This window comes from Macaca fascicularis, chromosome 2, assembly GCF_037993035.2.
Source record: "Macaca fascicularis isolate 582-1 chromosome 2, T2T-MFA8v1.1".
NCBI classification, from domain to species: Eukaryota; Metazoa; Chordata; class Mammalia; order Primates; family Cercopithecidae; genus Macaca; species Macaca fascicularis.
In genome coordinates, this window is record NC_088376.1 from 6,447,576 (window position 1) to 6,473,396 (window position 25,821).

Consider the following 25,821-nt stretch of genomic DNA (forward strand, 5'->3'; position numbering starts at 1 on the left):
TCTTTTAATTCAGGCTGTCTCACTAGTACCTCTTTGAATTCTAGATTTCATTCCTGGAATCACATGATTATAAAGTTATTAGACTATTACAAATTGATTTTTGGATTAATAAAATAATACGTTACATGAATAAATACATGAGGCCACTCTTCTCCTTAGGAAGCTTTCCTGACTCTGTTTCACTGGAATATCTCTGAAACTCCTGGGACTACAATAGGAATGTCTCCACTTTCTAAATCTCACTTGTCTTTCCGTTCTCATTTCCTAATACACAGATCTGCTACTATTTATTTCCGTGATGTTGTAACCACAGCTGACCCCTCCATGTCGAGGAAAATTTACTATTCTTTCTTCCCTCTCCCTTCCCTTCCTTTTTCTTTCCTTTCTTCACCTTCCTTCACTTTCCTTTCTTAGTTTTCTTTTTTTCTTTTTTCTTTCCATCTATTCTATTTATTTTTCTCTCTCCCTTCCTTTCCCTCTCTTTGTTTTCTTCCAAGTTCCTACTTCTTCAAGGGTCAATCAAACGCAGCCTCTTCCAGGAAGCTCTCCTTGGTTCTGATTCTTATTCAAGAAGGAAGCATTATCACTTAATCTTATGCCTCAGAGTATGGCAAACTCGTTGCAAAAACTGTTTGTTAATCTCTTCATCATTAGCCAGTTAGAACATGAACAGAATTTAAGTGTTAGCTAAACGACTACATGAATTACATAATTATTTTAGTGTTTATTGTGTAATTAAATAGCAAATGCTATTTTGTCAACTTCACATGAACCTTCTCTTTCTACCTTGACTGGATCATTTATAGCTGTTTTACATTAAAAATTTATATGGAAGTTGAGAATACAGGCAAAAATATGCTTATGGTTTTACTGACCTGTTTATGATAAATTGTAAGATATACTATATAAATTTTGCCTTTGCTCAAAAAAAGACTATATATGTCAGAAACTAAAACTCGTAGACTCTAGCATCATATCTCCTTCACATATTGTTCTGCCCTCCCACACAGTCGTTTTAAATACAGCTTTTCAAAATTGAATGCTAGAAATGTGCATGCTGACTCTATTAGGGAAAATGGTGAGATTCTATTCATGTTGAATACAAGCTAAATTGATGAGCTGCTGTGACCCCTCTGCTACTTGGCTTCAAGTTAAGAGAACAGAAACAGTATTGAGGTTTCTGATGAAATTCAGAAATGATGAAATTCAGATTAGAAAAATTCCAAGCTTCCTTTCAGCTTCATCTGTACTAATACAGACTTCTACTAAGGAGAAAAGAATAAAAAATGCCAAGCTGCAAAATATCTGAAAAGAGCAGACTATGTTTAAGTGTGTTGGTACATTTCAGGGGCAACCAAAATCAAAAACTAACTGCTTATCAACAATTGAACCTCAGACTTTAAAACTGAAGTTTAGGCAGGTAAAAGAATTTAAGGTCAAGAGGAGACATGACTCATACTAAACAATAGATTTTTCAATTGTTCTTGAAACTGCCAACCCAGTTTTTTATTTTATTTTTTGCAGAAGAGCATGAAAATCAAAATAGGAAATGAATCAAAATTGTTTTCCTTTCAAATAAAGTAGCAGTACGCGCGCGCGCACACACACACACACACACACACACACATTTAAGAGAAAATGAACTGATGGTTTTTGTAGTTGATGATCTGAAGAAGAAATTGTTTATTCATTCAATATTTCTGAAAAATAACTTTAATAGAATGAGTCTATAAAAAGGAAGTAAATAGCCTTCTTTCTAGTAATCTTAATATGTGCAGAACCACATAGATAAGAGTAAATCATGTACATGTCACTAAGTATTTATCAGACAGCATTGTCTAAGGCTTTATGCAAGTCGGTGGCACCATGTAGTCATGAACCGAACAGGAACCCAGACGTTTTAGAATGTATCAAAACAATGGGTTTACTCTTAAATGATTCACATGTAATTCTCAAAGTATTAACATCAGAAAAGAAGTATTAGCATTTTCCTTATATTCTCCAGGTCCCAGAATGCCATTTGTTTGCTTTGGTTCATACATGTTAATGACATTTATCAAGTTAACATATATTTGAATTTCTACACAATTGATTCTTAGTTCAAGAAAAAAAAATAGTATCTCTTACACCCAACATAAAATCACTATCTTTTGTAAACTAACATAGAATGTGAAGAGGAGGTTGAATCATACCTGTGTTTATTCTCTCATATTGTAGGCTTCTTGAGATTGTATGCTTCAGTTTATATTTTTTTAATGTTTTTTCCCTCTGTCTTTCATCAATGAGTGAATATTTTCTGAAAAATTAAATGGTTTTTTTTAGACTACTGATCTGTTTATTATTAGCTGTAACTTTTTTTTTTCTTCTGTGTGTGTGGTTTTTTCTTTTTTTTTTTTTTTTTTTTTTTTGACAGAGCCTCACTCTGTCGCCCAGGCTGGAATGCAGTGGTGCGATCTTGGCTCATTGCAACCTCTGCACCTGGGTTCAAGCAATTTGCTGCCTCAGCCTCCTGAGTCGCTGGGATTACAGGCACCTGCCACCATGTCTGACTAATTTTTGTATTTTTAGTAGAGATGGGGTTTCACCATGTTGGCCAGGCTGGTCTTGAACTCCTGACTCCATGATCCACCAGCCTCAGCCTCCCAAAGTGCTGGCATTACAGGCATGAACCACCACGCCCAGCCTATTAGCTGTAACTTCTAACTTTCAATTCAAAAAATACTTCACGAAAGAAAAAAGAAAATGTTCGTGGTTGGGTTAAGTTCTGAATTTTGTTAGCTATGTTGATTCGTAGAAAGTCTAGTGCTGGAAGCTATCTGTAATAGGCTTCATAAGATATTACAAAGGCTATTTCGTCAAACCACTCCCGACATGGAACAGGCTAGACTCCTCCATTCATGAACTCATTTACAAACTGTTGTGGAAGAGCTACTAGGTGTCAGATGCCAGCTACTGTGCAAGTATCTTATTTCAGTGAGAAATAAGACGGAGGCCGGGGTCTCAAATAAGTTCTATGTAGTAAGGTCATCGTTGCAAATACACATGATATGTACTACAAAGTGATCATTATGTTAAGATAGCCACAGATAAATAGCTATGATGGGAGTCAGAAGGGAAAGAGATAATCTTCAGATGACAGGATCAGAGGCTATTTTGTGAAGGGAGTTGAATTTGAACTAGATCTTTAAGAACAGGAGAGATTCGGATTTGCAGATGTAGGTGGGAGGACTTGGCCGCAGGTGAAAGCACAGCAGTAGTAACAACAAATGAAATAACTATAAATCGTAATGAAATCTGTGAGAAATGATAAGATATATATCAAGTATCCTAATAAGATGGATGCACATATATGAGGTGATTTAGTAACCTGATGGTAAAGATAGAAAATGTAAAGTATCCACATATATCTGAATTCTTCTTTTTATGGATTTGTAATCCAACACTGTAAATGGGAAAATAGGTAGGTAGATAAAACACATGTTTGGAGAACGATTTCATTTGTCTACCATTTTTGTAGGGTCTGCAAAGATGCTTTGAGGAAGAGACTTGCCAACTTTCAGCTTGCTAGAGAAAATTACTCTAGGATCGAATCCTAAGTTCTGAATCACAAACAAATTGAACTCAAAATGTACGTCAGTAGGATCATGAGGTAGGAGTAGGGCTATTGAGTTTCAGAGTTGGATTGGCCTTCTCCTGACCTTTCACCCATTGTTTCCTTTGCCCACAAATGGCAATTCTACTTTGAAAAGTACAGTATTTTCTCCATTCACCATCTCTAATTAAGACCATCAGTCAAGCTTACTCTGGTTTTATCCTGTTCCTATAAAAAAGAATCACTCCTTTTTGCCCTTTGCCACCTCTTATATCACTAATGTCTGCTTTATGGAATCAAGAGCAAATTACTTCCTACCTGCAGCCAAAATGTCTAAAAGCAGAGAATTCACTCTAATAGGTAAGCATAGTGAAAACAGCTATTACATTAACTGAAGCACATTGGCCAGTCATTTAATTAATGGAAAATATGCTGAATTAAAAGTAAAAGCCTATTTTATTTTTGGGGACAGCGTCTCACTCTGTTGCTCAGGCTGGCATACAGTGGCAAAATCTTGGCTTACTGTAACCTCTGCCTTCCAGGCCCAAGCTATCCTCCCACCTCAGTCTCCTGAGTAGCTGTGACTACAGACACCTGTCACCATGCCTGGGTAATTTTTGTATGTTTTTATAGAGACACGGTTTTGCCATGTTGCCCAGGCTGGTCTCAAACTCCTGGGGTCAAGTGATCCGCCCGCCTCGGCCTCACAAAGTGCTGGCATTACAGGCGTGAGCCACCATGCCTGGATTATAAAAGTCTATTTTACCTAGTCATTCTTAATCTATGAAAGTGCATAAATCGTAAGCAAAGCACCCACCGTGGCAAAGAGAGGGCAGATCCCTGGACTGGAGACCAGGTTCTAATCTTTATTCTGCTGTTATTTAGCTCCATGGTCCTGATCGGGTTAATTCCTCCCCCTGCTCAGCCTTGCTTTTTTCATCTGTAAAGTGAAGAGTCAAACTACATATTTGCAATTCTAGATTTCAAGGATTCTATGATCACGATAAGGACAGAGCTTATGAACTTCTTTTTAGTACCTTTTATGAAATTAAACAAGTGTACTTGTGATCTCTTTGTCCAAATGGTAGTATATCCAAAACATGATACAGGTAAATAATATTCCTGGGACTTTAGAAATAAAGCATAAAGTGAACAGGCCTCTCTCTTTACATTCTTCTTTGGTGGTGAAAGTGTTAACTTTGAATTCTCATTCTGAGGACACATCATCACGGCAAGAACATTGCAGCAAAGATATGTTTTAAAAATCACAGCTCCGGCCTTTCAGTGCCATCAGAACTGTTTGTCTAGCAGATGACTCTTGAGGCTGTTGAAATGAACGTGGCTGGGGTGACAGTCCATGCAGGCTTGATTGAGCCTGAGCAGAAAATACCTGTGAGGTGTGCGTTTCCAGCTCCGCGAGGGATATGATGTCAGGTCTCAGCCTGCTGCCTGCTGGGTGTCTTCATGTTGTTGGGGCTTCTTTGCTTTGCTTAAAAAGAATCTTACATGCTCTCCAGATCCATAAAAAGGATTTGGGGTGTCTGCCCTACTGACATCAATGTCTCAACCATCTTGCACCACATGGTGCACCCCAGTCCACCTTTCTCCTTCATTGACCATTACAGTCGCTCTTCACTGAGAAATGTTTCAGTCACTGAGCATTGTAATCACCTGCAGGAAGTCTATGTTTAGATCAACGTATAATTTAAACCCAATGAGCAAGCAAGTAATACAAACAAATTCTGGAGTTGTTTCTTCTCCATGGCCGTAGGCATAATTTTATGTCATGACGGGGACATAAGACCCCCAACGAAAGCCCTTTACTGCATATTCGTAGGTGAAATGTCATCCTTTTCTGGAGAGCCTACATCCTTCATTCCAGCTTTGATTAGAAAATCAGGTAGTGTTGGAGGAGAAATTTCAGGGCCCACTGGATGTTGGGATTGATCCAAATCATGAAAATACTGAAAAATGAAGTAAGTAGAATTCAAAGAATGATGAGTTTGTTTGCTTTAATATACCTCCCCTGTACTGAGGGCCGAGGCAGTTCTGGTGGTCTAAGCAGGACATAGACGATGGGGTAAGTAAACATATTTATTCTCATTCCCTCCTTCACTGGACGAGTCCATTTTGAGATTACCTATTTAATACGTTCTTCATTGATTTTCTTCCTTCAGTAATTTTTCAGAGGAAGAGGCCATTCTTTTATATGGGATTAGGAAAACTTATGGTATATCCTTATAAGTCATCTTTGTTGTGTGAGCCTGGGTAAGTACATTTGCACTTCAGAATCTGTGTTTTATAAGATTTGAAATAAAACTCTATTAGTAATTGGAGGTCTGTAGTCTACATTTAACTAGTACATTAATTGTACTTGACCCAGAGTTTTTCCCCTAAATTCATTACTTGAAATAATAATACATGTAGAAAAACAAAATCTATTTCTTATATCTCTGCTCCCCAGCCATCCAAATCCCTTCCCAGGAGCCAACACTATTGCCAGCTTGTGTAAGCTTCAAGACATTTTCCAATCATACATAATACACGCAAATACCTATTTGTTTATATGTGCCAGTATTCAGCCTATCGTTAATTATATCCAGTAACATTTTCCCTCAAATATGGTTCCTTTCGGTTTGTTTTTGTTTTTTTTTTTCTTTTGAGACGGAGTCTCGCTCTGTCGCCCAGGCTGGAGTGCAGTGGCCGGATCTCGGCTCATGGCAAGCTCTGCCTCCCAGGTTTATGCCATCCTCCTGCCTCAGCCTCCCGAGTAGCTGGGACTACAGGCGCCCGCCACCTCGCCCGGCTAGTTTTTTTGTATTTTTTAGTAGAGACGGGGTTTCACCATGTTAGCCAGGATGGTCTCGATCTCCTGACCTCGTGATCTGCCCGCCTGGGCCTCCCAAAGTGCTGGAATTACAGGCTTGAGCCACCGCGCCTGGCCGTCTTTCAGTTCTTAAATTTTTATTGGGTTTTAAAAATCATTTATATTTGTTCTGCTGATATTTATTGTTTATTCATAATGTTCTTTTTTTTTTCATTGAGATATATTTTGCCTAGAACATGTTTATAGTAGCTGTTCTCATCTGCTGGCTGAGCATGGTTGATCATGTCTGTAATCCCAGCACTTTGGGAGGCTGAGGCAGGTGGATCACTTGAGCCCAGGAGTTCGAAACCAGCCCGGGAAACATGGCAAAACACCGTCTCTACTAAAAATACAAAAATTGGCAGGGTGTGGTGGTGCACGCCTGTAGTCCCAGCTACTCACGAGGCTGAGGCAGAAGAATTGCTTGAGCCGGGGCAGTGGAGGTTGCAGCGAGCAGTGATCCTGCTACTGCACTCCAGTCTGGGCAGCAGGAGTGAAACCCTGTGTCAAAAAAAAGAAAAAAATTACTTCTCTTCATTTTAACATCTAGGCCACCTTGTGATCTTTTCTACTGTCTGCATAATTGAACATGAGTTACATTGTGCTGCTTGCATCCATGTTTTGTGATATGTTAGACATTTATACGATACATTGTAGAATGTATTACATTATCTGCTAATACGGGTGTGTGTTTTGTTGTGGCATTTAGATTAATAACTAATAAATCCTCTTGCTCTTGTCATGCTGTGTGGGGTGTGTGTGTGTGTGTGTGTCTGTCTGTCTGTCTGTCTGTGTGTAGGTCTTGTCTTGACTGTTTTGGTTCTGTCTTTAGTCTGGGGGATGAGGACATGCTCACTTAGGGTGTGGTCATTAACCTGAACCTGTGGCCTTTCTGAGGTCTTCATTGAATGCCATCTTTGCTTAGTGAGGCCTCTGCTTTCTGACTTGCCTGGAAGTTTATCATATCCTAGCCCTGCACAGCCACAGCCGTGTCCATTCAGCTCTCAATCCTGGAGCCGCCATTCTTTGCTGGGCCTTGAAGAGTCTCATCCTGAGCGTGTGCTTTTGTCTCTGTAAACCCAGGATCCTCAGGAGATCTCCGTACAGTCTCCTGCCCCTCATTCCATCCAGCCCCTTTTCACTGGCACCTTGCTCCACAAATTCAAGTCACCTTAGGAATCTCGAACTCCCGTTTCTGCCTCCTCAACCTCACAAAGGCACAGCGCTGTCCTTCAGCTTCACCTGCCCACTTCAGAGTTCGAAAGTGTCCCTTGAAGAATGCAAGAAGACCAACACAGAGCTAAGCAAATACATGGTACTTACCTCCTGTGTATCTGCCTTCTCTCAAAGATCAAACACCCACAGTTCCAGCTGACAAGTGCCTGGAAACTGTTACCTCATATACCTTGTCCAGTGTTATCATTGCTTACATCAGGAAGTTAAGTTTGATACCAGTTAGTTTGACTTCATAGGAGTTGACACAGAAGTTTTAAAAATTAGGCAATCTCATGTAAAAAATACATTTTTTAGCCTTAGTTGATAATTTCTCGTACCTTTTAGTGTATGAAATGTGACTTTCCAAAAAGTAGAAGAATGTTTAAATTGAAATATGTGCATTAGACAACATCCCCACTTTCATTTTTATCCCAGCAAAGGAAGACAGAGGCTGAGACACTAGAAGCACATATCTTGTCATGATTTCCAAGTTCAATCATAGTGGGACACATGGTTCTGTATTGTGCACATGCTCACTTGGTAAGAACCAAAGGTATTTTCAATGGAGAACTGTGCTGCCCTCCAATATCTGCTCTAGATACATCATCTCCAGAACATTGAAGGTCCTGGAAATTATTTTGATGATAACAGTGAATTGTAACATAATACACCCCCTCACCCACTGGCTTTCTCCCGCCTCACTTCTATACTTACAGTCTTCTGGCTAGAGGCTGAGTCCAATGGTATTGTAATATAATGCCTCATTAGGAGGTGATGAGAACCTGAAATTGCCACATCCCTTATCTCCAACTGATGGCACCAAATTCCTCTACCAGAGAAAGAAAAGTGATCTGATATCTGTGTGTTCTCTATATATAGATGGCCTAATTGAGCCTTAAGCAAGATAATCTTGATTACCTGTCACAGGTAAGAGATCCTCATGACACATTTTGTGGATCCACAAATACAGTGACTTTTCTCTGCCTGCTGCTCAGACTACTGCGTCCTCATTTGTGATATCAGTTATCCCCTGAAATTGTAACCAGGAGTAAGGAGAGTGAGTTATAAGTCAGGTACCGTATGCTTGACACACCTTCATTGTCTAGTCTAATAATCCCAACCCGGCCGGATGCAATGGCTCATGCTTGTAATCCCAGGACTCTGGGAGGCCAAAGCAGGCAGATCCCTTGAGGTCAGGAGTTCAAGAACAACCTGGACAATATAGTGAAACCCTGTCTCTTCTAAAATCTCTACTGAAAATACAAAAATTAGCCCGGTGGGGTGGCGCACACCTGTAATCCAAGCTACTTGGGAGGCTGAGGCATGAAAATCACTTGAACCCGGGAGGTGAGGTGGAGGTTGCAGTGAGCAGAGATTGTGCTGCTGCACTCCAGCCTGGGTGACAGAGCAAAACTGTCTCAAAAAAAAAAAAAAAAAAAATCTACCTTACAGTGATGATATAATTAACCTTAGCTTACAGATGTAAAACTGAGTTTCAGAGAAATGAAGTAACTTGCTCAAGGTCAAAAATCAAGGGTTTGAATATTTGTGTCTATCTACCTCCCACATTACATTTCCAGTACATCACAGGTCGCATTATTTTATGATGGCATAAATTTACCTTGTTTCCTTGTCAGATGTTGCAAAGAATGTGTTAACAAAGAACCTTTATTTTTAGAGGAATCAGCTCAGTAGTTTTCCAGTAAAAATTATTTCAAAAGTGTATAGACAAAGGTTTCTGTATCTGCAGAGCTGGTTTTTTTTTTTTTTTTTTGAAGTTATAAAATTAGACTTGTTCTAGTCAAAGCAATCCCAATTTTTTTTTTTTCAAAAAAATTCATTTGAGATAATGTAATTTGCCATTTTCTTTGCCTCTTGTCAGGATGGAAAACAATAGTTCTCTTGCTTGATTTAATATCATTATGTCTGACAACAGAGTTAACAAAGTAGCAGCTAACATAGGAAGGACTTTCAAGTTCTGTCCATCTAAAGGCCATTAATGAAGTTAGCAAATCAGAAGCTTCACAGCCAAATATCCAGTGATATTAACCAAAGAGACTCTGTCTCTGGAGTTGTTGGATGTAAATTGTGTTGGAAGAATCCCCAGTTGTTTTTGATTCCTTTCTTATACAAAACCAAATCCACAAGGTTGCACAGCAAACAGAGAAGGTCGTTATATACACTGAAAAGAGTTTAGGGCTGGCACAGTGACTCACGCCTGTCATCCCAGCACTTTGGGAGGCCAAGGCAGGCGGATTGCCTGAGGTCAGGAGTTAGAGACCAGTCTGGCCAACATGGTGAAACCCTGTCTCTACTGAAAATACAAAAAAATTAGCCAGGCATGGTGGCCTGCACCTGTAATCTCAGCTACTCAGTAGGCTGAGGCAGGGGAATTGCTTGAATCAGGGAGGTGGAGATTGCAGTGAGCCGAGATCACACCACTGCGCTCCAGCCTGGGCGACAAAGCGAGACTCCGTCTGGGAAAGAAAAAAAAAAAGAGTTTAGATTTGGAGTTTTTTTTTTTTTTTTTTTTGAGACGGAGTCTCGCTCTGTCGCCCAAGCTGGAGTGCAGTGGCCGGATCTCAGCTCACTGCAAGCTCCGCCGCCCGAGTTTACACCATTCTCCTGCCTCAGCCTCCCGAGTAGCTGGGACTACAGGCGCCTGCCACCTCGCCCGGCTAGTTTTTTTGTATTTTTTAGTAGAGACGGGGTTTCACCGTGTTAGCCAGGATGGTCTTGATCTCCTGACCTCGTGATCCGCCCGTCTCGGCCTCCCAAAGTGCTGGGATTACAGGCTTGAGCCCACCGCGCCCGGCCTAGATTTGGGGTTTTAATTGGAAAGGATAGAACCAAAATCAGAGGCCTTTTTTAATCTGGCATATGCTTGAAAATTCAATAATTTCTACATACCATATGGAGAATCATTAGTCATAATTACTAATATAATAGCAAAGTCTATTTCTCTGATTAATTTTTCTTTGTTTGCTTTTTAAATAATAATATATTACCACCATTTCTTTGGTAGGGAAAGCTCTATTTTCGAAGAAACAATATTTTATATAGTCTCTTTAATTTTAATAAATTATTTAATATGAATAATATAGCTATAAAGTAAGACAAAAGTGACATTTGAGATTGCGTAATTTGGCATTTCTTTTTTATGTTTAGAGAAACTGAGAGCCTAAGAAAGAAAGAGGACTTTCCCATTGGATCACAACTTAGAGATATATAGGAGTAAAAAATTCAGATTTTATTATGTATTTTCACCAAATTATTTTCTTGGAGTCGATTCTTTTGTTAATTCGCACAACTGTTGAGAATATGAAGAAAACATAGCAATCATGGTGGCTACCTTCAAGAAGCTTAAACAAATTCATACGTGGTATAATGCCAGAAAGGGTCAAGTCACGAAGGAAAACAAAAGCAAGGTAAAGGGTTAGAAAGTGACTCAAGTGCTAAATTATGTAAGGTAGTCAAGGAAGCTTTCTCTGAGGTAGTTACATTTAAGCAGTAACCTGAATGAAATAAGAGACCAACCATGTTAATAGGTTACTGAAGACATTTTCAAGAACAACGAATATTGATTGTGAACGATTTGAAATGGGACATGCTTATTGTGTTTCAGCAAGAGCAAGGAGACCAGTGGCTAAGTACAATGAGCGTTCATTCATTGGCTGTACATTCACCCGTGGGTTATCTCCGCCAGAGCAGTAAGGAGGAAATGGGGATCCGCAAAGAGCAGAGTGAAGATGAGTTATGGTTATGGTATCATGTAATTATATTAACTATACCGTGCTACCAACTGCTGTATTCCTACTTGAGCTGGAAAGCATGCATTTGGCAAGGAAAGCTCTTGGGAGCAAAAGCGGTTGTAAGTGAATCACATAACATTCTTTACCTTTCAAGAAATTTATTCTGAGCAGATGTCATACTAAAATGTAGAAGCCTTTAAAGTTACAATATCATAGTTGTCTGTGAAAAGAAATAATCTCAAATAATTTTATAGACCTTTGTAGTTATCAAAGAGCTTTCATATCTGTTAAATAATTTGATCATTACAAGACCCTGAGTCTGGATAGTAAACGTATCTTCAGTGTACAAGGGAGGAAGTTGAGGCTCAGAGAGGTTAACTGGCGTGCTAAAGGTCAAGTAGAAAATTGTCAGTGAATGACAAATCAGAAATTTAGATAATCCAAATGATTTTCCAGAAAATATTTACTGTTTATTTCTCCATGTGTCCTGGACGATTCTTTTTTCCTATTCTCTTCATTTGATGTCTTGATATAATTATTCTGTAGGACCTTGTAAGTGGTTACTTTTAACTTAGGCAGTTTTACAATCAATATTAGTAAACCAAACATGTAAGCATAAGCATTGTATAATATCATGGTCTGGAATGGAAAATAAGAAGGGGAACGTGTTAGTTGGAGACAGAATGGAAAATATTTTTTTCTTGAATAAGTTATGTGACCCACAATGTTATATTTTCATCTTGAACAAAATCTGCTTGCAACCTATAAGTGAATGGTTGTTATTTGTTATTAAAATTGCCATATATCATCAAGTAGGAAAAACTTGATATTGAAAGAAGGACAAAGATTTTGGGAAACAATGTTTGTCATTTTACTTAATCTTCAACACATTTTTAATGTGAGAGTTATTGCTCCCAGTTTAATGCAATAGAAAAAGAGATTTCTAACAAAATTCAATAGCATGCCCAAGTTCATCCAGGTAAAGGGACTGAGTCAGTACTGTCAATCAGTTCTATCCCATCACGTAATCTTTGCTCTTTCCCTGACTTAAATTATTGCCACATTTATTTAAACAAGGATAAACTGGGTGCTGAATTGCTTGGTTTCATAAAAAGCATTGAAGAGGATTATGTCCCTATGAACCAAAGCTCACATTGTCTACTATAGAAGCAAGAAAAACCATCATGCTTCAAGACAGAACACATTAAATACTAAAAGACATATCACATACTATGAGAAGCAAAAGGAAGGAAAGTTTGCTGTAACCCAAAGAGACTTGAAAGAGCACCTATTATGTCTCCCTTTGATAGAGAAATAGAGAGAACAGCTTGAGCAGAGCACAGCTTGAGCAGAGCACAGCTTGAGGGTTAGGAAGTGGGGGCATTGCAAGGAATTAGCGTTTGATGAAAACAATGTTGACAGTGGGAGTCAAACCTGAAAAGATATAGCATTTTATCCATATATTCATTCAAATCTCTAAGTTTCTGTCTATTTATCCTTCATTATGTTTATATCTTAAGGGGAATTCCATTCAGATGGGGGAGTGGGAAAGGCCAAAGATGACATAGTTAGAGGCTAGCTAGAGAGGAAAGGACTTTTCCTGGGCAGTGGCAGACCCTAAGAAGCCAGAAACTGTAGAATTTCAGTTGTCTAAGTGGTGGGAGAAGAAACAGGAAGAAATTCAGTGTTGAAGAGGAATCAAGGTAGAGTATGGAACTATGAAGTTGGGGTCAGGGAGAATTCAAGGGAGAGTAGGTTGGAATCCCATGGGATGGGGAGAGATTAGAAGGGGTCCTGAGTGATCCATGTTGGGCTTACATAGGGTTCCAGCGTTCATTCATCATCTGGATTAAAATGAGTTGGAGATTTTAACTTTTGAGGCAAGGCTAGGGTGGACAGGTGTTTGGAATGTGAACAAGAATTGGTCAAATATTGGCTTGATACCATGACAAAACAAAAACTCAGTTCTGCAAATGCTGCTAAAAGAGGGAGCACTCAAAAATAATTTGAGAACACTATCAAAATATTCATTTTCTGCTGAAGTCAAAGTCAGTGTAAGTTGAAGAATGGACAAATTTTGAAATAATAATTTTGAAAAATAGACCCATCATTTCACATGTCTCTACATATGATATAGAATAGAACATGAGGGTGTTTCTAATTCAACAGATTTCTATAAGTTTGCTCTGATGCCTACATTGAATTGAGGGCTCAAGACTATAGGAAGAAGAAACACTCATGAGATGCAACATGACTACTGGTTATTCTTACAAAAGAAACAAAATCCTCCTTATTATACTGATCATTTACTCAGTATATGATCAGTCATTTTACTTAATCTTCAACACATTTTTAATGTGAGAATTATTGCTCCCAGTTTAATGTAATAGAAAAAGAGATTTCTAACAAAATTCAATAGCATGCCCAAGTTCATCCAGGTAAAGGGATTGAGTCAGTACTGTCAATCAGTTCTATCCCATCACGTGCATATAATTTGATTCAGTGCATATAATAGAAAGAATTCTATTATATGCACTGAACCAAAGTGGCTTAGGATTTTATCACCTTTGACCCCAAGCCTGCCTGTTTCCATTATACATTAGATTTTTTGTCAATCTGAACACACATTCTATAACCACAGAAACCCTTCTGAATATATCTGATTGCTAAGTCTTTGCCAAAAGCTTTAGATTATTTTTTAAATGTCTACATATTTGTAACCTGCCTTAGCTACTCCTATGGCACAGGTCCTGGATGTTGGATCGGATATAAACATGTGTGACAAAAGCAGAATTGAGTGCCTTGTTATAGATTTCATTGTATTTTTCCTGCTACCTGAAAACTCAATAATGATGAGTTGGAGGTTTTAAAATTCTAAACGTTTATAATACGCATCCATATGCATGCTTTTCCTTAAAATAACTCAATGTACGGTTGAAAATGTGAAATCCAGAGAGTTGTAATCACTTACCTAAAATCCACAGCTAATATGTGTGGAGCCAGAAGGAAAACCCTGATTGTTTTTTTACTCCACGTGTAGGGCTTTGATTTCTTATTACAAAAAAAAAGAGGTATAATAGCAAATATAATGTAAATTATTTGATGCCCAACTCCATATTGAAATTGGAACTGCACATATATTATGAAGGTTCTACTTAGAATGACTATCCAAGCTGGTTCAGTGTCATTAAGGTTTCCCTTCCAGTTTGTAGGGGAGCCTGGCTGTGTCCACACAAGTGCCTGCAGCAAACTTCTGCCATGTTTCCACCCAGAAATGTCTTGCCCGGGTCAGGTATTAATAGCTGCCTCATTTTCAGATTCTGACTGCATAGCCCTGTTGGAATTATACTGAATGGAAAACTCCACTTGGCTTTTCATTGCTGATTAGGACCTGGATGCTGTGTAAGAAATCCCCCGTTTGTCAATGTAGTAATCCAAAGCCCAGTTCCTACCTAATGCTGTTCCTGGTTCAGGACCCCAGGACTCCAGCTCCTGCGCAGTATCTCTGACTTTTACTGTTCCGGGAGGGACTTTTAAACGAGTATGAAACAAACCTAAGAGTCATTATTTATTAAATGAGAGTGTTGTTTTTCTCATGTATAAATGACAATGTAGTAATTATACATCACTGATATGGTTTCTATAATAATGACTAAGGCTTGCTCAAATCAAGCTTGGAGTCGAAAGCAGGACTGCCTATGCAGTAGGAAAGCAATGTGTGGCACTGGAAGAAGTACTGAACCAGCAGCGAGGAGCCCGCTGTTCAACACAGGGTCTGGATCTGCCTCTAACTTCCTGTGACACTGGGGACAAATATTTCACTATCATGAACTTTCATTACCTTGTTAAATAAAGGCGCCAAATTGTACTGTCACTAAGCAGCACTAAGCAGCTTTGTATCTATCTTCAAATGTACATGTTTCTGTGATGTACGTTCATAAGAAGGTTTTATCACTATCTACATATATGACGATATGTACTTACACGAAACAGGAATTATTTATTCCCTAACTTCTTTATAAAGTCTGAAATCGCACACATAGAATGTATTTCTTGAACTTTCCAGAGTTCCTTAGCATAGCATCTAGGGTTAATACTATGTTTGTTAGTATTGGACTAGATCTAGGAAAAAAAAAAAAGCTTTGGGATTACTTTAGTTTGTTTTTAAAAGAAAATGAACCTAAATCTGTACCTAAATTTAAGCATTTTAATAATACTTTATTAGTCCTAGAAGAAAACCAGAACTTAATATTATCACCTAAATTGAATCTGAATTAGTTTTATCCATTTTACTTGGCAGTGATTAAACTCTATCCTGGCAATATTGAGCCAAGGCCTTAAAAGAGCTGGTTTTCCTTCCCATGGGTTATCATGTAGCCCTGTGCTGCCAGGCAAGGAATGTGCAATAGTTTCGTTCCTTCCCTCACTTTCTTTAGTCACCTTGTTTATCTGATTTTCTTTTATTTGAGATATCAGTTGAATGCCATGTAATTTACATTTTTAAAGTTTATGCATGCTTTAGTGGTTTTTGGTACATTCAAAAAGTTTTGCAAACATCACCAGTATCTAATTCCAGAACATTTCATCCCTCCAACAAACAGTCACTCCACCCGTATATCCATCTCACCTCCTTCCCCAACCATTGATACTCACTACTCTACTCACTATCTCTGGATTTGCTTATTCTGGACATTTCATATAAATGGAATCATACAACATGTGGCCTTTTGTGTCTGGCTCCTGGCCCTTAACATAATGTGTATGAGGTTCATCCTCGTTGCCACATAAATCAGCATTTCATTCTCCTCTATAATTGAATGATATTACAATTGCATTCTGCAGAACTATCACACTATATTTATGCGTTCATCACTTGATAGATGTTTGGGTTGTTTCCACATTATGAATAATGTTACTATGAACATTTGTGCACAAGTTTTTGTGCAGACATGTTTTCATTACTCTTAGAACTAGACCTACAAGTGGAATTGTTGGATTGTGTGGCAACTGTGTGTTTCACCTTTTGAGGCACTGCCAACCTATTCTCCACAGCTTCTGCGTCATTTTACATTTCCACCAGCAATGTATGTGAGCTGCAGCTTTTCCACATCCTCACAAACACTTTACAATGTCCATTTTTCAATTATAGCCGTTACAGTGGATGTGAAGTAGTATCTCATGGTCATTTGTTTCTTTGATTCTTAAGCTGGTAGTTCACTTACTTAAAACTGAAAGTACTCTAAGAAATCACATTTCAGTATTAATATAAACGTATTAATTTATTGCTACTCTTATTATTTTAGTATCTACAATCACCTTTCTACTCCAATTTTCTCTGGAGAGTGTTTTCTTGGACTTTTTTGGGGGGGAGTGGGGATTGGATCAATTTCGTTCTGTCACCCAAGCTGGAGTGTGGAGTGTAATCTCTGTTCACTGCAACATCCACCTCCCCTGTTCAAGTCATCCTCCCACCTCAGCATCCTGAGTAGCTGGAAATACAGGCATCCGCCATCACACCCGGCTAATTTTTGCATTTTTAGTAGAGATGGGGTTTCACCATGTTGGCCAGGCTAGTCTCGAACTCCTGACCTCAAATGATCTGCCTACCTCAGCCTCCCAAAGTGCTGGCATTACAGAGGTAAGCTACTGCACCCCAGCCTACTCCAGTTTTCTTAGTCTCATTTTTCTTAATCTGTAATGTTAGAACTATTCAAAAATAAGCTGGGTGCAGTGTACACACCTGTAGTTCCTGCTACTTGGGAGGCTGATGTGGGAGGATCTTCTGGGCCCAGGAGTTTGAGGCCAGCTTAGGCAACATAGCAAGACTCCATCTCTTACAAAAAGAAAAAGAAAAAAAAAAGAAGAGAGAGAGCACTCTCTACAAATAAAGAGATTAGCATGGGAGTATCACCTATAAGGACATGGTTTCAACCAACCCTATTCCTCTATTCATTAATAACTTAATTTCACATTTGCTTGCATTAAATCATGGGGGTCTCACATTGAAATTCTTCCAGTACATGGAGAGGAAGATGATGACTATGGTGAATATGTCTGACATGTAGGACTCTTGTTTAATTCAGCTGAAGAAGATGCAATAGCATTTGTGTTTCTTCTGCTTATCTCAGAAGGGGAGAAATTTCTTCCTTCCACAAAATAGATTTTGTTCATGTGACATGTTAGGATATGATTTTATTGTATTGATTTTTAAATCTCATCATAAGTCACTAAACAAGACTCAGGCAGAAAAGGTGAGCCTGAGAGGCGGTGATTATGAAGCAATAAATGTGAGCTCTGGCATTGACTCAGTAGTTTTGTAAATGTATATTTGAATTAATCATATAACCTTTTGGTTTTCTCACTTACCAAATGTTGGAGTTGAAGTACAGGATCTTACGGTTTCTTCTGAGACTAAAACTCTCATTCTGTGTTTCACTGAGGTCAATAGTAATAGGAATTACTGTTAGTAATTTTCTTCAATATAATAGTAATTTTTTTCTATTACTTATTCCTGGGCTTTTTATCTGAGATTTTGATTACTAAGGAAAAAAATGTTTTAAGGAAATTAAAGAGGAAGTTACTGACATTAGGAAAAGTGGTGATTTTACTGACCAAGCTGTGGCTATGTAATATGTTTTTGTATATACAGAATAGTCTCTTCAAAAGCACCTTGTGTGCCTGTGTTTGCTGTGGTTATATTTGATTTTGATTTCCAGGATAAATTTTAGTTCCTTATTTACATGTTAAGGGCGAGTAAATGAGGAATGGCCAATGACTTTAGTTTACAAAACATATTGCTAGGATCAGAGCGCAGACTTGGCCACAGTCCTGAATGATTTTCACCTAGCTTCAAGCCTGAGCAAATTGTTATCACTGGGGTAAAGGTTGGCTAGAAAGGAAATCATGTTTTTTTATTTTGTATGATGAATCTTTATAACCAAAGGATAATAGAAACTATGTGTCATTGCCTTTCATTTGTTCTTAACAGAGGACATGGATTTCAAGCTTATTGGATTTCAGCGTTTGCTGATTCACCTTTAAATCATTCCTCTTTTTTTTTTTTTCCTACAGGATGTTTTCACTCCAGAATGCAAATTTAAGGAATCTGTGTTTGAAAACTACTATGTGATCTATTCTTCCACACTGTACCGCCAGCAAGAATCAGGCCGAGCTTGGTTTCTGGGACTCAATAAAGAAGGTCAAATTATGAAGGGGAACAGAGTGAAGAAAACCAAGCCCTCATCACATTTTGTACCGAAACCTATTGAAGGTATGAAACCAACTGACTGTCTTTGTTGGACCGTTATTTGTGTGTTGACATCAATTCTGCTCCTTGCCCTTGTGCTCCAGAGAGTGTGCCTGGAATGTAACAGATCAGAAGAAGGATTCAAAACAAATATTCAGAAAACACAATAGTATCTTATTTATTTATTTATTTATTTATTTATGTATTTATTGAGACGGAGTCTTGCTCTGTCACCCAGGCTGTAATGCAATGGTGCAATCTCGGCTCACTGCAACCTCCACCGGGATTCAAGCAATTCTCCTGCCTCAGCCTCCGTAGTAACTGGGTATTTCTTCCTATTAAAAAAAAAAAAAAAGGAAAATTCTGTTACAAAGACTTGGCACTTGAAAAAATGCCTGAGTATAGAAGCTGGAAACATTTTGAAAGTAGAAAAGGAGTGGTAGTTACTATCTAGTATGTAATTTCCTCCTTTTCTAAACCTAATAATTTAATTTCTCAAGATCCACCCTTGAAAAACAAATGATAGTTTTATATTTACGGTATTACATTGCATCCTTCCCAGGTGAGCTTATCACCTTTCCGCTCATAATCATTTAATACTCTTACTCTGTTCATTTATTTCAAACTGACCATTAGAATAAACCTTTTTTTTCTTTCCCCTGAGGAAACCGATTTTTATCCTCATTTTATAGATGAAGAAATGTAATTTAAAGTAATTAAGTAACCAGTCCAAGACTGGTTGCTAGATAACCAGGGCTAGATAAATACAGAACTGGGATTGCAGTCTAAGAACCCTAATGTCAATGCCTATGTACGTAACCTCTGCGATGTATTGCCCTTCAATCTGAAGTAAGCCTATGCATATGCAAATACTCAGAAAAGTCAGTGATAGCAAAGCAGAAATGTTATACTATGATGCAACTTGAATAGTAAACTAGTTTTAAACCATGCAAAATTGAGGCAGGTATACATGATATGATGAGAAACACTCATATTTGTAAACAATCAGAAAAAAACAGCTAATGGAATGCCATATTCAAGCTAGCCAAGAAAGAATTAACAATGCATCACTTCTTTTCTGGTAAATTCTAACAAGTTTTATTTCCTACTCAGTAAAAAAATTTGGACTAGATGATTCCTAAAGTTCTCTGGCAATGACATTGTATGGCAGTCTTTATAAGCCCTTTACTGTAAAATCATGTTCTTTCATTGAACCTAGCATAGAATTTACATGTAAAAATGGTCTAAACATATTTTGTTTATCTAATTATTGAATAAACAAGTTAGAGCTTTATGAGCTATTTCCATTATTTGTGATTTTTTTTTTAAATGAGGGAATAGGATGAAAGGCATCCTAGCTATAACTTATCTTTAAATAGATTTTAGGCCAGACACGGCGGCTGACACCTGTATTCCCAGCAATTTGGGAAGTCAAGGCAGGTGAACACTTGAGGCCAGGAGTTCAAGGCCAGCCTGGCCAACATGACGAAACCTCGTCACTACTAAAAAATACGAAAATTAGCCAGGTATGGTGGTACACACCTGTAATCCCCACTACTTGGGAGGCTGAGGCAGGAGAATCCCTTTCAACCCAGGGAGGCGGATTTTGCCAGGAGTTGAGATTGTGCCACTGCTCTCCAGCCTTGGCAACAGAGAAAGACTCTGTCCCAAAAATAAGTGAATAAATAAATAAATAAAGTTTTTGATAATATTTTTCCATAGGGCAGGTATAAAGCACATAACTAGATGATACTTCTAGGAAACGATTAGAAAATGATAGCTCCATAAGAGATTAGCTACCTTGCTGCTAATAGGTTCACCAAAAAAATTATTGACTATTTTATTTGTAATGTTTAAAGGCATTTTTGTAACCCTGTAAGCCCAGTGCTAATACTGTCAGCATCCTAACAGAGTCCAGACTGCACGGTAAATGAGCCCTTCGTTTGTGAGGGGAATTGACCTCTGATGGAGGAAAAGCCAAAGTAGGTTTTTTTTAGTTTTGGGTTTTGCTTTTTTGTTTGTTTGTTTGTTTACTGCTTATTTGTTTTTCACATATGTCTGCCTTTATACCAGTCCTGCTGGTGTTTTCTTCTGAATGTCAGGATTCCCAAAATTAAGCTCTGCCAGTTTGAGAGTGGTTAAGTCCTACACTGATAACACAATAATAATTACCCACCAGCCCATTTCCCTTCACTCTTTCACATCTCATCCTGTGTTTAGAGAACAGGAGTGTTAATGAGGGGTTTCAGGGTCACCTATTCTGATAGACTGACTTGATATTTAAGCACATTACTATGTACATTGCACATAAACCTCTACTTACATGGGTCCCCTCCCCTGGCATTTTGGACAACAGCACAGGCTTCCTGATTCTCAATTCTGCCCTTTCAGAGTATTGTTCAAAGCACAGATAAGTAACTCCCCCAGATGTAAAGTGTTTTAGTTGTGACCTCCCCCTTTAGCATTAGATACAGCAGCCAAATACTCTGACAAAGAACAAAATACAGTCTTCTCCTTTTCTCCTCCCTCCTCCTTCAAGAAGCACATTACTCAGCTCCTGCAGGTGACTGAGTATTCAGGATCTGGTTCTTACCTTCCGGAAAAAAAAAAAAAAAAAAATCTGTGTACTTTGCAAAGATTTAAGCTTCAAGAGCTGAGTCCCGGAGAGATAAATATATCTGCAAATAAGATCACTAAGGATCAATTGAGAGCCATCTGTAGAGAAGTATTAAACTTGGAATAAAGGAATATTGATTTATTTCTCCTAATTTATTTTGTAGTGGGGAGACAGTGCTAACACGCACACACACACACACATACGCACACACACTTGGGCATATACATGTTATCCATTTTCTTTGTTAGAACCGGTGCTTTAAGCTCATAGAATCTGATTTAAGTCTCAGAAGAATGTAAACTGCTGTTTCCCAAACATCAGTATCAGAACCATCTGTAGTGTTCTTAGAAGCTAACAGCTTCTCAAACCAAATCTCCAAAGTGATCTGATGTGTTAAACCTAGGTATGACCTAGGACTCTATAGGTTTAAAACCCTGTCCGGGTGATTTCTGATGGCATTGAGTTTGAGATGTGGTGTTCTGAATTTGGTGTTTCTAAGCTCCTTTTGGTCAAATCTGGCCATGGATGATTTAAATTTATTCATATCATTGTGATCAATATATTGGACTAAATCTAATGTAATATAAATTGTCTCTTTGACATGAAATTTAGTATATTATGTATGTTACATTTTTACATTCCCTACTACTATTAAGACAGGTATATTTTAGTGCAGGGTTAAATTACTATATGAAGTTAGTAGAGGTAGTACCAATTATTTTATTAAAGTGACCTCCTAGAGCAACCCAATGAAAATCAAGTAACCAAGAATACAGAAGTGTCTAATTCTTTGGGTCAAAATTTGGCAATGATTTGCTAAGCAATTTTTGTTTGAATGAAAGCAAGTGTGTTAGAGAAGTCAAGAAACAGAATGGCTACTCCATAGGCAGAGCAGCCTTGCTAAGTAATTTTGAGAAAATAATTTATCTCCTTCCACCTCAGTCATCTCTGAAGATAAAGTCTATTACAAATTCCACCTGCTTCTAAGGAATAATATGAAAATTAGACATTGTAGAAAGTTGGATTTCTCAAGAGAATTCCATCAGATCAAACATGAAGTGCCTTTTTCATTTTATCTTAGAAAATAGACATTATCTTATTGTGTTTTGTATTGGAAAAATGCTGTGAGATGTGGCATTGCGTTAGAAATTAAAGGCAATGAAAATGGAATCTGGAAGGAAAATAATAATCCCTTCAAAACTACATAATAAGACACCAAAGAACAGAGCAAATCAGGAGTCCTGATGTTATAAAGCTCCAACTGGTAGGACACTAATGCCAAATTTGGTATTTTTATTTCAATAAACTGGAAATAGAAATAAATGTCTTGGTTCTCTTTTGGACCCAACCATACTAAAAGACAAAAGCAGAAAGATGGAGCAAAAAAGAACCTCTCTGCCAGTAATTGTTTTAATTACAGAAAGGATAATAGCTGCAACTCTTTCTTTTGCGTTTTGGATTTCTGCCAGCCTGTGATACTCCTGCAAACCATTGTAACTTTTTCAAACTAGCTTTTTCTGGTTTTTGAATGTAGTCTTTAATACAACCCTCCTACCTCTTCCCCACACATTCTTCCTCTTTCTCTCTCTCTGTTCCTCGTGCAAATATTGCTTTTTCTTTCTTTCTAAATGAACATATAGATGCTTTTGTTCACAACATCTCTTAACTCATTATAGTAAATATGTATAGCACAGTGAATGCATTTCTAAGGCAATGCATTTCTTCCAAACCAGCACTTAAAATTCTCCTACAGTTCCAAAAGGATTCCATGTAACATTAATTAAGGTGTGAAATTGCTTTATTTAAATTACCCACACCCTTCTATGATCTGCTATTAAGACAATTAAATACCTTCAATGGTGCATTAACTAACACAGCAGTGTAACCTTTTAGCTTCTTGGAAATTACAGAGGACCAAGGAAAATTCAATTAAATTTGTAGTAATAAAATGATTAATCATATTTAACTTGTCTTTGATGGTAACTAGTAGTCGATGGGGGTTTTTTATAGAGTTTAAAATTTTAGTTTCATTAAAAACAGAAGTTAAATTGTTTTTATTTGGAAAACAGAATTTGTCAGAACAACTACAGTGTTCCCACACACAGACTGTTCAACTCTCCACTACAGAGTGACATTGACACTGAAAAATTAATACCTGCTACTCCTCATTACTATTAGTACTCTCAAATTTCAAAGGATCTGTCAAGAATACAGCAACAATATAAAGTGATGATTAATAGCAGCTATACTACCTTATATTCCATTTGAATGGCATATTGTCATTTCAACATGCTTTCTGAACCAGAGTATCATTTAATAGCCACTAAATCATTGGAAGTATGAAGGTTAAGATTTACTATCCCTGTTTTAAACACGAGGAAGATGTCATTTCTAGAGGTTAACTCACTCAAGTGTATACAGTTAGAAAGAAGCAAAACCAGAACTGTTACCTTGTAACTTCAGATGTCATGCTTTTCCTACTATAAATGTGATGTGATGTGATTTTGTGTGTGTGTGTAAATAGGCGTTGTCATTCCTTAAAGTCATTCAGTTTAGTTACTTAATCAGTTGTGTCTGTGTGCGTGTATTTGTGTGTAACTTCTTATGAATTAGAATCTGCAGAGTTAAGACATAGATACAAATATGTATTCTTAGAAGACCCAGGTATATCTCATGGAAGAATTAAGGACAGCAACTCTACAAGTTGATTGTGCATCAGAATTACCTAGAGAGCCCACTAAAGCATAGATTGCTAGGCCTCATCTCCTGAATTCTTAATTCTGTGGGTTTGAGTTGGCCAAATAATTTGCATTTCTTAATGTTGTTGCTGTTGGTGGTGGTGATTAGGGGTTATGCCTTGAGAATCACTAAGTTTGGGGAACCGTCTGATGCAATGATCCTCAGAATCTCTTTCCTTCCTAGACTCTGTAATGTACCAAATATACAAGGAAAGGTAAGGGTGGTCGTCAACTTTCTTGGTTTATTTTCTTTTTCATTTATTTTTCTTATTTCTGTGAAGATGAGGCTTATTAATTGATTATTCAAATATCACTGAACTAAAGGAGCTTGATAAATACTCTCCACCGTATAGTATTCCTTGCTCCCTTTGTGTCAAAGTCATCTATTTTATGTTTATATTGGTCAATTTCAGGGAACTCAGTCCCAAGTTTAGGACCTTAGAGAAAGTAAAGATTCACTGACTTTAAAGGTAAAAGAAAAATCAACTTTACTCCAACCAAAGACTTCTTCAGTTAGTCACTGTAGCATAGTAGATAGGAATATTCATTTGGAAAGTAACTATGAAACACCTACTAATAGGATCTTTCACTGTACTAATGGGGACGCAGTGGTACTCAAGGAAAGACAATTTTGACTTGATAGTGTTTATGTCTGAAAATGGGTAAAAAATACACAATTAAAAATAAGCAGGCATTTTAAAACATCACTAGAGATTAGTTCCAAGAAAAAAAAAAGTGGGACTGTATTTAAAAGGATGATGAAGGTAAACTTTTTAGGGAAGATGACATAAATGACATTTGAACAGTAATCTGAGTGAAATTTAGTAGTAAACCATGCAAAGATGTGGTACAAGGTTTTTGCAGGCAAAACTGACAGATTCCAAAGGCTGTTATAGAATCTGAGCATGTCTAATAATGAGCAAGAAAGCCAATGTGACTAGAATGGATTAAAGAAATGGAAGGTAGAAGAGGAACTTAGAGGGAAAGCAAAGACCGTATAATTTGAGGGCTTGTAACCACCTTCAGGACTTTAGATTTTATGGTTAATGTGATGTGGATTCATTATAGATTTTGAGCAGAATTGCAGAGAAATCAGCCAGGATCTTAAGCGAGATAATATCAGCTTGGACTCCAGGGTTTTATAACTAGAGGTGGAGAGAATGACTTTGAACTTATTTTGAAGTTAAACCTGAAGGAGCATGCTAATGGATTGGATGTAGGTGGTTAGATAAAGAGAGAAATCAGAGATGACTTTTAGGTGTTAGGCATGATCAACTGGGCGAATAATGGGTCTGCGTGCTGAAATGTGTACACACACGCACACACACACACACACACAACTTAAATATGACATTTTTAAAATCACTTCTAATCCCCTAGTACTGGTTATTACAATGCAGACACTACTGACATTTTGGGACTTTGGGTTGTAGAATTACTTGTTGTGAGGCACGTCCCTGTGCATTGGAGGATAGTTAGCAACATCTATAGCCTCTGTGTTCGGGATACCAATAGCAAATCATCCTCTCTAGTGGTGACAGACGCGTCTCAGATATTACCAAAGATTCGCCGAAGGCAAATTCACCGCCGCTTGACAACCACCGCGCTGGGTTCTATGACGCTTTTCAAACGCGGAGACTGTCTTGTTTGGAAAAATTATTCCCTTGTGTGGAACTTTCTCACATTATAGAACATTAGTAATACCACCCTGACCCTCATCACTATAGTTGTGACAAGAAATGGGGAGAACACTTGCCTGGTTTCTTCACACTGCTAAGCAAATGAATGTAGCTGC

General features: G+C 37.8%; 1 protein-coding gene across 4 annotated transcripts in view; it reads left to right on the forward strand.

Moving 5' to 3' along the window:
• Nucleotides 1–25,821, forward strand: part of FGF12 (fibroblast growth factor 12) — a 588,596-nt gene that overhangs the window by 548,713 nt on the left and 14,062 nt on the right. For all 4 annotated transcript variants that reach the window (XM_005545394.4, XM_045385234.2, XM_005545393.4 and 1 more), the window contains one exon: nucleotides 18,497–18,695. In XM_005545394.4, coding sequence (XP_005545451.1) covers nucleotides 18,497–18,695 — 199 coding nt within the window. The remainder of the gene's footprint in view (nucleotides 1–18,496; nucleotides 18,696–25,821) is intronic.